Source organism: Neoarius graeffei, chromosome 2, assembly GCF_027579695.1.
Source record: "Neoarius graeffei isolate fNeoGra1 chromosome 2, fNeoGra1.pri, whole genome shotgun sequence".
NCBI classification, from domain to species: domain Eukaryota; kingdom Metazoa; phylum Chordata; class Actinopteri; order Siluriformes; family Ariidae; genus Neoarius; species Neoarius graeffei.
This window is the reverse complement of record NC_083570.1, coordinates 11363786-11376920: the sequence shown is the minus strand read 5'-3', so window position 1 is coordinate 11376920 and position 13135 is coordinate 11363786. Positions and strand designations below refer to the sequence as shown.

The 13135-nt window shown below is 44.2% G+C and overlaps 1 protein-coding gene across 5 annotated transcripts in view; it reads left to right on the top strand.

Moving 5' to 3' along the window:
- itsn2a (intersectin 2a) overlaps nucleotides 1–13135 on the top strand; it is a 109131-nt gene that overhangs the window by 61996 nt on the left and 34000 nt on the right. For all 5 annotated transcript variants that reach the window (XM_060913808.1, XM_060913805.1, XM_060913807.1 and 2 more), the window contains 10 exons: nucleotides 984–1123; nucleotides 5225–5361; nucleotides 7247–7623; nucleotides 7718–7848; nucleotides 8811–8974; nucleotides 9185–9257; nucleotides 9349–9530; nucleotides 12686–12741; nucleotides 12841–13007; nucleotides 13095–13128. In XM_060913808.1, coding sequence (XP_060769791.1) covers nucleotides 984–1123; nucleotides 5225–5361; nucleotides 7247–7623; nucleotides 7718–7848; nucleotides 8811–8974; nucleotides 9185–9257; nucleotides 9349–9530; nucleotides 12686–12741; nucleotides 12841–13007; nucleotides 13095–13128 — 1461 coding nt within the window. The remainder of the gene's footprint in view (nucleotides 1–983; nucleotides 1124–5224; nucleotides 5362–7246; nucleotides 7624–7717; nucleotides 7849–8810; nucleotides 8975–9184; nucleotides 9258–9348; nucleotides 9531–12685; nucleotides 12742–12840; nucleotides 13008–13094; nucleotides 13129–13135) is intronic.

Sequence of the window (13135 nt, the reverse complement as noted above, 5' to 3'; positions counted from 1 at the left end):
CAGTGGCGAGTGTGGACATTGCGTGACTCGCAGAAGATTGTCGCAGGTCGGCGAAAAAATGACTTACTAATAGATATAAAAAATAAAAGCAATTTAAGTAAGTTTAAAATGTAATTTAAATAAAAAGTAAAGTATTCATAAATTGAAGTTTGGAAGCACCTCTGTTTTTGGGCTGAGGAGAAGTTTGAAAGGGTGTACCGCGATTCTGCCTTCTTGTATCTCGACACGGATCGTGGCTGTGCGTATCGCGATTTCGATACGCATATTGTTACAGCCCTAGTGAATTGATAAGAGCAGAAATGTACGGATGCATGTTTGCAGGGTTAGGTAGATGTATGAGGGTTCTTCAAAAAGTTCTCCGCCTCACCTAGAAACAAGGGGTGTAACTCCCATTTTCGGGCATAACTGTATACTATAAAGCCTTATATCACTGTCCACAAAAATTCAAAAGAAAAAAGGAGAGGAACGCTTCAAGCTGGCGCGATCTTGCGCCAGGACAATGTGCCTGTCCACACAGTACAGATGGCAGGGGCAGAAGCAGACAACTGTTGCCCCATGCACCTTACTCACCTGACCTGGCATCTCCTGACTTCTATCTGCACGATCGCCATTTTCAGAGTGATGAAGTTATCCATGCTGTTGAGGAGGATCTGGAGGCTCAAGATGTGACCTGCTTCCACGAAGGGATAGCCAAGCTTGAACATCGGTGGACCAAGTGCACTGAAGTTAAAGGAGACTGTAAAAAAATGACGCAAGAACAATCTTTCTCCTGTGACGTTTTCTGGGTGAGGCCGAGAACTTTTTGAAGTACTCTCGTATGCCTGGAATAAGGCATGGAGAGAAGATGGATGTATCAAAGGCACTAAAGAATGAATATAAGGATGTAGGAATATTCGGATAGATGAACGGATAAAACGTCAAGTTTACGTCGTTCATTGTAGACCAGCTAAAGCCAACAAACATTTTTCTTCACCCTTTCTCAGGTGCAGGAGTGAATGATGTGAAGAGGAATAAGTGTGAGAAGGATCTGAGCTGTAGGAAGCTGAAGGAGCAATTGGACGCTCTGGAGAGGGAGACTACGGCCAAGCTGTCTGAGGTGGAGCGCTACAACCGGGACATGAAGGTCCGACTGAGCTACACCATGCTAATTATTCTCAGCAAGAAACAAGCTCGTTTAAAAACGATGTAAAGGCGATCAGCTGGTTAATAAAGCGATAAAGCATAGTGGAAGTGATTGAAGCGATATAGTGCAAAGATTTGGGTTTAACTGAGAGATTTCGCTCTGACAAAGACAGAGATAACTAAAGCACTCTATTTGCATGCTGTGACGCTAACATGACTACAAAAGAAACACACTCGTTAACACCACATTCAAATATGCATAAGCATGTCTTAATGAACACAGTAACAGATCCTGATTTCGTCTCAGTGATGATGAACGATACTAATGCTTACTTCTCCAGGCTCTTCTTTCTTTCGTGCATATCTGCACTCCTTGCTTGCTCACTCTTTCACTTTCTAATGCCCTCTTCCGTCGGGTATATGCACTCTATCGCTCTCTAACCCTCCGTCTTGTCCTCCTTGTAGTTAGTGGAGATGGATGACTGTATGCTACAGGGACTTCTCTCTTTGCTGGGCTGTCTAACCAATCTCTTCCTTCTGATCAAGGTTCTCTGCTCTCCTTTTCCTTACTTCATGTGTCACACTCATCCCAGAGCATCCTTCCATCTTGCATTTGTCTTCTTTGCATTCCTACCATATTGGTGGAATGTTGATTTTTAACCACCTTTTAATCACCAGTCAGCATACATGTCAACCTTTGGTCAATCAAACCTGTATAACCAACCTCCAAAATCCGTATTTCCCTTATAAAATCCGTATAAGATGCAAATTAAAATAATTTACCTAAAATTTGAATGATAATTAACAATGATATATCCCAGTTACTTTTTATTCAATATTAATAACAATAAACCGTCAGAATGAATACAAAGCTCCAATGTTTGACAAAAACACAAAGTGCTATCAGCGTAGTTACGAAGGAAATACTTCGTTGTTTGGAGACAGGTTTCACCGAGTGGCTATTATGCACGAGACTTCATATTAGCCACAAAGTCAGGAAAATCTGTTCGTAAAATTACGTTATAATGACCAAATACAATGAAAAGTATTTTTCCAGTCTCGCCTGTGAAAGGTAATCCCATGTGATCTCGTTTGGATGGTAAACCTGTTGGTACAGTTAAACGCAGCACATGAATGAGGCATCTTTATTCTCGGCTACTGTCTAGACGCTATACCAGAGGCGGCTGAAGAATCTCCACTTTGCCACATCCAATATGGCGGCGAGGATGACGTATGATTCTACGCAGAAAGCGGCGTCTATGTTTATATGTGTATGACTTCACGGTTGGCGGGATTCTCGCAATGCGGTGTGCGCATGATCAAAAGTGGAACGAAGTCTCGCTACCACAAGATAACGCGCGATTTCATAAGACTCTTTACTGACTGTCTGTGGTGTACAGTACGTTTATCATCGTGGGAATTGATTATAGCTCTAAATAAATATTGAAGTTTTTTTTAAAGAATCCATATAACTTTATTTATACGCCCGTATACTACGTTTATTGAATCAAATCCATATAAAATACGGACATTCCGTATAGGTTGACATGTATGAGTCAGTCATAAGCTGTGGGTGAAATCTTGCACTGCCTGTTTTCAGTCTAGCAGGTGTGTACGTCCTTCCTTCTATCCTTCCTTCCTTTGTTGTATATTTTCCTAAAGACATTATAAAAAAGCTTGATACAGTTCTGCCAGTGTACCTAATTTAGGAGGGAAGAACATTAAACAGTTGCCAGCTTTCACCCAAGGCATTATCCAAAGTTCACATTCACTTCAAACATATCAGTAAACTTGAACAGGCCAAGCTGCCGAAATGTGAAGGAGATGAAGATGAGAATCTGCCACTTTTTACATCTTCCTCTGTACACTAAAACCAGATTGAAGTAATTAATGTTTCTGCTGCTGATAAACACACTGAAGGTGTCCAAACCTGATTCCTAAAAAAGTTGGGATGTTGCATAAAATGTAAATAAAACCAGAATGCATGCATCCATTATCTGTAACCACTTATCCTGTGCAGGGTTGCGGGCGAGCTGGAGCCTATCCCAGCTGACTATGGGTGAGAGGCGGGGTACACCCTGGACAAGTCGCCAGGTCATCACAGGGCTGACACAGAGACAAACAACCATTCACACTCACATTCACACCTACGGTCAATTTAGAGCCACCAATTAGTCTAACCTGCATGTCTTTGGACTGTGGGGGAAACCGGAGCACCCTGAGGAAACCCACGCAGACACGGGGAGAACATGCAAACTCCACACAGAAAGGCCCCTGTTGATCACTGGGCTCAAACCCAGAACCTTCTTGCTGTGAGGCGACAGCGCTAACCACTACACCACCGTCCTGCCAACCAGAATGCAATGATTTGCAAATTATTTTAACCTATACTCACTTGAATACAATACAAAGACAAGAATTGGTGTTGTATAAACAGAAGGTCACAGATTCTTTTGCAAATTTATCTGTTTTCAGTTTAATATCCAAGACTAAACTACTTCAGCTGAATTTGAGGCTTTATTTAGGCATGACAACTAAACTGAGATCAGAGCCTCGTTTGCATGAAGTACATAATCAGACTGATGCAAAACAAATACTGTAATCCTTGAGCTTTCACGCGACTTAGAGGCGATTCGTTGTGGGTAGCTTTTTATTTTCAGATGTGTGCCAAGCAACAGTAAGAAATAACCAGTATCTCCATTTTTTTTTTACCAATTAAAGAGATCAGCTCCACCGATTTGTTTCGATCGGCTCACAAGACTAAGGCATTTAAATTCACAGGTCAAAGTTCAGCTATTTAAATCGGCACAAAGTGAAAGTAATTATTACCCGAAATAAATGTTTCTTTTCCCCCCCATAAACTTACCTGTTCGCTGAATTTTATTCATGCTTGTCTGATCATAACTGCAATGGCTAAACCGTTGATTACTATTTATAGTAAGTTTGTGGTGAGGTTTTTATGGCAGCTCTGTGTGTCTGAGTTTACTTGCCAGTTGCACGTTGTCTAATTCAATTCATAACATCATTAATAGACTCCTTTCATTATTTTGGTTTGTATCATCACAATGTATTGGAAATAATACAATCGTAACGTTTGTAAATAATACAACAGAGGCATGGATGTTGAATGACCATAGGATTATAATCAGGACAAAGGTCCCTGGGAACACAGAGCTCTAGGAACAGAGCATTCTGGGAAAATAGGGCTCTAGGTATATGTGGGGCTGGGAGATTACCGTTCTGGGAATGTAGTGCTCTAAGAACATGGGGTTACTAGAATTGTAGGGCTCTGGGAACATTCAGTACTGGGAAGGTAGGGCTCTGGGAACATTCTGTACTGGAAACAAAGCACTGTGATAGCAGGGCACTGAGAACACAGGGCACTAGGAGTATAGGTCCCTGAAAACAGGAGCCTAGGAATATAGGGACCCTATATAGGACCCTGACCGCGAGTTGGCCTAGTGGTTAGTGTGTCCGCCTCTCGATCGGGAGATCGCGAGTTCTACTTGCGGTCGGGTCATACCATAATAAAAATGGTACCTACTACCATCTGGCAAGGCACGCTGCAATACAGATGCAAATACTAGGGAAGTCAAACTCTTGCAGTTACCAGAGGACTAGCCCCCCACTGTAACCCTAGCTGTATAAGCGAGAGGCCGAGGGCTATCAAAACGGAGATTGATGCTGCACCCATACGCCTCAAAGAGCTGGTTCGTACTGGGACAGGAGACTGCCTGGGAAGAGGGGCGCAAGAGGGACTTTGACTTGAATTTTAAATAGGACCCTAGGAATATAGGGTTATGGGTCTATAGGACCCTAGGTACATAGAGTACTGGCAACAAGGAAGATAGAATACTTGGAGTATATAACCCTGGGAAAACAGGGTACTGGGAACATAGAGCTGTGGAAACAAAGGACTCTGGGAACACAGGTCCCTAGGAACATGATACCCTTAAGACACTGATGTTATTAAATGTCAATATAGCGTAAGAAATGTTAGGAGGGGTAAGGAGAGACTGACTGGTGTTGAGAGAGTTTAGAGTTCGTATTACATCCCAAACCTGCAGCCAGCATTTAGGAAGTGTTCTCGGGAACGTTGCAGGAGCTGAGAGAGAGGCAGCGGCAGCAGCAGGCTGTGCTGGAGCAGCTCAACCGTGTGAAACTGGAGAAAGTGAAGGAGCTGCAGAGACGGAGGCAGGAAGAAGAAGAAAAAAGGAGGCAAGAGGAAGAATTGGCCAGGTGCTCAAATACATGTTTACATGTGCAGCATTACTTTGTGTTATCCATGCTCACACACAACTGCTTAACACATATTGGGGTAGGCAATATGGCAAAAATGTCATTTTGGAAATACAATGTGTTTCACAATATTTATTTATAATAAACTACAGTGGTGCTTGAAAGTTTGTGAACCCTTTGGAATTTTCTATATTTCTGCATAAATATGACCTAAAACATCATCAGATTTTCACACAAATCCTAAAAGTAGATAAAGAGAACCCAGTTAAACAAATGAGACAAAAATATTATACTTGGTCATTTATTTATTGAGGAAAATGATCCAATATTACATATCTGTGAGTGGCAAAAGTATGTGAACCTTTGCTTTCAGTATCTGGTGTGACCCCCTTGTGCAGCAATAACTGCAACTAAACGTTTGCGGTAACTGTTGATCAGTCCTGCACACCGGCTTGGAGGAATTTTAGCCCATTCCTCCATACAGAACAGCTTCAACTCTGGGATGTTGGTGGGTTTCCTCACATGAACTGCTCGCTTCAGGTCCTTCCACAACATTTCCATTGGATTAAGGTCAGGACTTTGACTTGGCCATTCCAGAACATTAACTTTATTCTTCTTTAACCATTCTTTTGTAGAACAACTTGTGTGCTTAGTGTATCGTTGTCTTGCTGCATGACCCACCTTCTCTTGAGATTCAGTTCATGGACAGATGTCCTGACATTTTCCTTTAGAATTCGCTGGTATAATTCAGAATTCATTGTTCTTTCAATGATGGCAAGCCGTCCTGGTCCAGGTGCAGCAAAACAGGCCCAAACCATGATACCACCACCACCATGTTTCACAGATGGGATAAGGTTCTTATGCTGGAATGCAGTGTTTTCCTTTCTCCAAACATAACGCTTCTCATTTAAACCAAAAAGTTCTATTTTGGTCTCATCCATCCACAAAACATTTTTCCAATAGCCTTCTAGCTTGTCCACGTGATCTTTAGCAAACTGCAGATGAGCAGCAATGCTCTTTTTGGAGAGCAGTGGCTTTCTCCTTGCAACCCTGCCATGCACACCATTGTTGTTCAGTGTTCTCCTGATGGTGGACTCATGAACATTAACATTAGCCAATGTGAGAGAGACCTTCAGTTGCTTAGAAGTTACCCTGGGGTCCTTTGTGACCTCGCCGACTATTACACGCCTTGCTCTTGGAGTGATCTTTGTTGGTCGACCACTCCTGGGGAGGGTAACAATGGTCTTGAATTTCCTCCATTTGTACACAATCTGTCTGACTGTGGATTGGTGGAGTCCAAACTCTTTAGAGATGGTTTTGTAACCTTTTCCAGCCTGATGAGCATCAACAATGCTTTTTCTGAGGTCCTCAGAAATCTCCTTTGTTCGTGCCATGATACACTTCCACAAACATGTGTTGTGAAGATCAGACTTTGATAGATCTCTGTTCTTTAAATAAAACAGGGCGCCCACTCACACCTGATTGTCATCCCATTGATTGAAAACACCTGACTCTAATTTCACCTTCAAATTAACTGCTAATCCTAGAGGTTCACATACTTTTGCCACTCACAGATATGTAATATTGGATCATTTTCCTCAATAAATAAATGAGCAAGTATAATATTTTTGTCTTATTTGTTTAACTGGGTTCTCTTTATCTACTTTTAAGACTTGTGTGAAAATCTGATGATGTTTTAGGTCATATTTATGTGGAAATATAGAAAATTCTAAAGGGTTCACAAACTTTCAAGCACCACTGTACCTGCAAAACAGCAGGGACATTTACAAAATGATCCTCTCACCACCCAGAAAAAGATAACCTTGTGTGTGTGTGTGTGTGTGTGTGTGTGTGTGTGTGTGTGTGTGTGTGTGTGTGAGCTTAGACAGGCCAAGCTGGAGCAGGAGCGGCTGCAGAAGGAGGAGGCCGAGCGCCAGAGGAGGCTTGCTCAAGAGAGAGAAGCCAGACTCAGGGAGGAGCAGCAACTCCAGGCCCAGGCCCGACTCCGTGAAGCCCAGGAGAAGGCTGCGCAACAGGAGAAGGGGCAGAGAGAGAGGGAGGAGAAAAGAAGAGCGGAAGAGGAGGAGAGGAGGAGAGCGGAAGAGAAAGAGAGGGAGGAGAGAAGGAGATCGGAAGAGAAAGAGAGCAAGAACAAGGGGGGTGATGGAGTTGATGAGCGTGGGATAAATCCTGTGAACAGTGCAAACGCTGATCTTCAGTCGCAGCTCTCTGCATTGTTTAACAGTACAGCAAATACAACAGGTGAGCGTGTGTCTCTGTGTGTGTACATGGGCTGATGCACTGTTTGTGTGTACTGTTTATAGTCCGTCTTAAATCTTGTTTGCGTGGTCGACAGGTACAGGTGTACAACCAACTGGTTTTGATGTTCAGGGCAAGAAGAGCACGCTGAGCATCTACAGAGCGCTTTATCCCTTCACCGCCCGCAACTCTGATGAACTGTCGCTGGAGGCAGATGGTCTGATAGAGGTATATAATCACAGTCACACAGATACATAGTAAATCCATGCACGTACTTATGATGTTCATCCTTCGGGGCTGAAGATGACCATGACTTCAATTTGGTGGGTGGCGGTTGTGGGTCCGGAGGTGACTGATGAGGCCAATCCAGGCTTTGAAGCTACGCCCACATGTCGATGGTCCTCAACCTTGGCACATGGAATTTCGCTATTTTTCTGTTGTATTTCGACTGCTGAGTGGGATCCTCCCCAGCTGCAGTGTGTTGGCCAGGGTGAGGTGAAGCAGGCTATGTTTGGGGCACCTTTTCTAGCCCCTTCATCCATGGAGGTGAGCAGAGTGAATCTTAAACAGGGCTGCTCAGACACCCAGGGGGCTGCTGAACTCTGCTGCTGCTTTGTTTCAGCAGAGAGCTACCCTATGCTCTGGGCCACCTGTGTGCAGGTTCGTGACTACAGCTTCCAGTATTTCTGCACCTGCTGCTTTGCCACTTGCCCACCGCCACAGGACTTGAATTTGAAGTCACGACTTGCTGATAGACTTGGATTAGAGTGAGGGAGAGTTGCGCAGCCGTCAGCCTCACTGTCTCGTCCCGTCCTAAATGGGTCCAGGGGCAAGACAGGATAAAAATGGCTGGAGCTAGGTTGGGATGCAGTGGATGGCCAACAGTGTTCTACATGTGGCACTGTGCCCTGATCACACTCCACAAATGCTTTGCTGGGTCTGCCTTCCTGCCCGTTGAACCACTAGGTGGTGGTCTCCTCCGTGCAGTCTGCTGAGTCCAGTCTTTGGTCGTAACCCTGACCAGGGGAGTGAGGGGTTCCTAGTGCTTGCTCAAGGCACCACCCCAGGCTAATATAGGGAAGGAGACGCCTTACTACTCCATTGCATGGCGGTCAAGGACGGCACACGCCCACTGCCCACACTTATAAGTACGTTAACACACACTGATCATGTGCTTCTCTTCCTGTCAGGTGGACGAGTCCACTGTGAGGGAGCCTGGTTGGCTGTATGGCACCTACCAAGGCAGCAGCGGCTGGTTTCCTGAGAGTTACGCTGAAAAAACCTGTAACAACGATGAGACCGATTCGACAGCATCTGCTACACAAAACACAGTGCCTCCTACCAACTACTCCAGGTAAAACTCAATGTTTACTCTTGGGGTAATTTTTGTAAGTCTTGACCCATTTTTGGGCTTTGCTACGACCCAAGAAGAAATCATATTTTGGAAAATAACAGAAGTTAGCAAAATGTATAAGTAAATATTTACATCTTGCATTATAAATGACATGTTTATGTTTTTATGGCTCATTGTAGTACTATTTATCAAAATATCTCCTTCTTCCAGGATCCCTCGAGTGGATATAGAGGGACCAACACCCACACACACTCCTGCAGCGACACACATACAACACACACAGGTACTGTAGGTGTATGAGAACAAAAACCTTTGTTTTATAGGTAAGAGTTACTGTGCATAACACATCAAACATGTTTACTTTGTGTGTGTAGGCCGTAGCTCTGTGCGCGTGGACGGCCACCACCGACACTCAGCTGGGCTTCTCTAAGGATGACATCATCACGGTTATGGAGCAGCAGGAGAACTGGTGGTACGGAGAACTTGGGGAAAACCGAGGCTGGTTCCCCAAAACCCACGTCTCCATGGTGACCGCCACCAACAACACACACACAGAGTAAGTTCCTTCTTTCACTCTTCCAGAGATTTATAAATGTCAGGGTTCTCCACGAGGGGTTTTAGAGGTGCGGGCCGCCCCCTTTTCTGTGATTCCCGCCCCCGTTTAATTTCTGCCGCCCCTTTACAAAAGGAAGAGACGTCCCTTTGTTTTCTTTGTGACAGATAGCCTTTCTCTGTTGGAGTACCGACAACGCGACAACACCCGAGTGTGAAACTCATTTACCAGCAATTAGTTTAGTCAGTCTGACGATTATAGTCTAAGAAAAGCGTTTCACACTTCGGCGTTTTTGACACATTGTTCTTGCGCAGGGAGATAACACGCCTTTATAATAACGTGTGAATTGACACCAAGTTCGAGATAACTGATTGTTATTGTCGGCAGAGAAATAAAGGATAAAAACAAAGTTCAAAGTTGGTGCGGCAAGCGTGATATTGCCTATAAAACCGTGAGGAAAGCAGGCAATTTTGAGTTAGTTTCTTTCAAATATCAAAGCATTTTCTCATCTCATCTCATTATCTGTAGCCGCTTTATCCTTCTACAGGGTCGCAGGCAAGCTGGAGCCTATCCCAGCTGACTATGGGTGAAAGGCGGGGTACACCCTGGACAAGTCGCCAGGTCATCACAGGGCTGACACATAGACACAGACAACCATTCACACCTACGGTCAATTTAGAGTCACCAGTTAACCTAACCTGCATGTCTTTGGACTGTGGGGGAAACCGGAGCACCCGGAGGAAACCCACGCGGACACGGGGAGAACATGCAAACTCCACACAGAAAGGCCCTCGCCGGCCCCGGGGCTCGAACCCAGGACCTTCTTGCTGTGAGGCGACAGCGCTAACCACTACACCACCGTGCTGCCCTCAAAGCATTTTGTGCAACCATATTTTAGAGATCATGTAAAGCCTGGGTCACAACCGGACGTACGATTTTTTGGCCATGCGATTTTTGGCGTTTCCCAAATCGCTGCGGTTTTTTTGTTCATGGAGAAAGATGCACGTTGGCCGTAAGTTTTTGTCTTACAACCTGGAAAAAAACGTAAGCGCCCGTAGAGTTTGTTTGACATGACAAAGAACCTCTGCGGCCGGTCTACGGCTCGAAAATCAGCACGTCACGCACGCGCCCTCCGTGCGTTTCTTGCACGTAGACCGGCCGTAGGAGCACGTACGGCCGGTTGTGACCGAGGCTTTAAGCTGTGTAACTATTACAATGCATTTTGCTTGAGTCTGTATGAATGAGTTTAAATTACAATGTCATTTTTCTTTTTTATCTTCTTAGACTGTTAACTGGTGAACATGGATGGAGCAGTGTAAATATAGCCATAGAGCAGTGTAAATATAGCCATGGAGCAGTGCAAATATAGCCATGGAGCAGTGTAAATATAGCCATGGAGCAGTGTAAATATAGCCATGGAGCAGTGTAAATATAGTTAAAACAACATCTTTTCAATGTACTTTACTCTCTAAAAAAAATTATTCTTTCCAGTGGTGCCTGCAATTACATTTCCATTTCAAACAATGTCAGCTTTTGTGGAGCAGTGTGAATATAGTTAATACAAAAACTTTTCTGTACTTTTCTGTTCTTTTTTTGTAGTTTGCTAAATAAAAAAATATTTTTTCCAGTTCCATTTCAAACAGTGTGTCTGAATATGATGTGTAATGCCGCTTTTCCACTACAAACGCGGCTGAGTTGGGCTGAGCCGTGCCGTGCTGAGTCGAGCTGAGTGGGGCTGTTGGAGTTGCATTTCGACTACAACCGCGCTGAACCGTGCTGGCTGGAAGTGGGTGGACACATTGGGTGGAGTTAGCGAAAGTGGGTGGACGTCACGTGATGTCGTTAAGCAGCGCAAACAGTGACATCAGTGATCTTTTAAGCGGTAGTCTCACGACCCGGATAGTAAACAATAAACATGGAGGACATGGAGTCGTTAGTGTTGCTGGTCTTGGTGCTGTGGCTTGTTGTCACCGACAACGCCAACAGATACTGGCAAGAGCGTATAGATGAGGCGAGGCGCATAAGGCTTCAGAAATTCTCGTAATTCGTAATTCTTCTTCTTCCGGGTTTACGGTGTTTACAGATGGTGGTTAAAGATCCCAGCGTGCTCGCGGGGCGTGTGTGGGCATGTGAGGACACTCCTCCTCACCAATCAGTGCACAGGGGAGTGTCTGCTCACGCCCCTAGCCTCACTCGGCTCGCTTTGGCTCGCTTCAGCCCCACTCCAAAACCGTGCGAGTTTTAGGGGCTAAGCAGGGCTGAAGCGAGCCGAGTCGTGCTGTTTTTTGGTAGTCGAAACGCGAGCCGTGTCGGGCTGAAGTGAGCTGAAGCGAGCTGAAAAAGGGTAGTGGAAAAGGGCCATAAGTGTGTAATGTTTGATGTATGATGTGTTTTGTACCAGTCCAATTGATTCCTCTATTCTAAATGATTACTATTTGAGAGTATTGTATGCAAATGTTATGCAAATGACATATGTAAATTTATGCAAATTTGTTTCAAGGTCATCCGATTGACCCCCATCCCCCTATATTTTCAATCCGTGGAGAACCCTGAATGTAATACCGTAGTTTTAGTTTTAAATGAGACACGAATAATTATTAATCATTTCATGTTTGGTATCAGATTTTCCATTGAGAATCATTAGTCATGGAACAACATTATTATGTTAGCTGATTCATCTGAAAAAAAAAAGCTTACAAGCTGTTTCAAAAAGTGTTGTTCCACAAACAGTGCACAGGTTTGAGCTTCTCTGCTTTAGAACTTGCAGCTGTAGCTTAATGCCTCACAGTCTGTGACCCAAATTCAAAATCCGTAACTGTTTCTTGAAGGTAAAACAAGAAGAGGATTTTTTTTGTTTTTATTCTCATACAATTCATTCAGCGTTGGTAAACACTTTATCCTGGCCAGGGTTGCAGTGGATCTGAAGCCTATCCTAGGAATACTTGGGTGCGAGGCGGAATACACCCTGAATAGGATACCTCTCTATAACAGTCACCATGAACACGCACACTCATACCTAGGGGTCACCAGTTACTAGCATGTTTTCAAGAGATGGGAGGAAACTGGAGAACCCCACGGAGACACATGGAGAATATGCCAAACTCCACAGAGACTGTACAACCTCATTTTTACCAGAATCTTCTTTGCTTCTTCTCCAGGCCTTTATATTCCACTGTTGATGATCTGGACTTGCCTGACTCTGTCCCGCTGGAAGGTGAGTTGTGTTTCCTTCATGTCAACTTCTAATTCAGCTGTCAGTTTGTTCTGTTCAATTTTATGGTGTGTGCCAATGTGTGGTTTCCATTCTTGTTAGAATACGTGGCTCTTTACACGTACGAGAGTCCCGAGTCAGGTGACCTGACGTTCCGAGCCGAAGATGTTGTCTTGGTAATGGAAAAAGAGGGGGAGTGGTGGAAAGGCTGCATCGGTGACCAGTCAGGACTCTTCCCTTCCAACTATGTCAAACCCAAAGACTCTGACGTATATGAAATTTTACAATGTTTTATTAGATTCCTAAAGATCTGAATTGTAAATAGGTTTAATATTTGTTTCCAACTCCTTTTTCAGTCTACTAAAGCTGGTGCTTCTGGTAAAAAACCAGGTGAGTT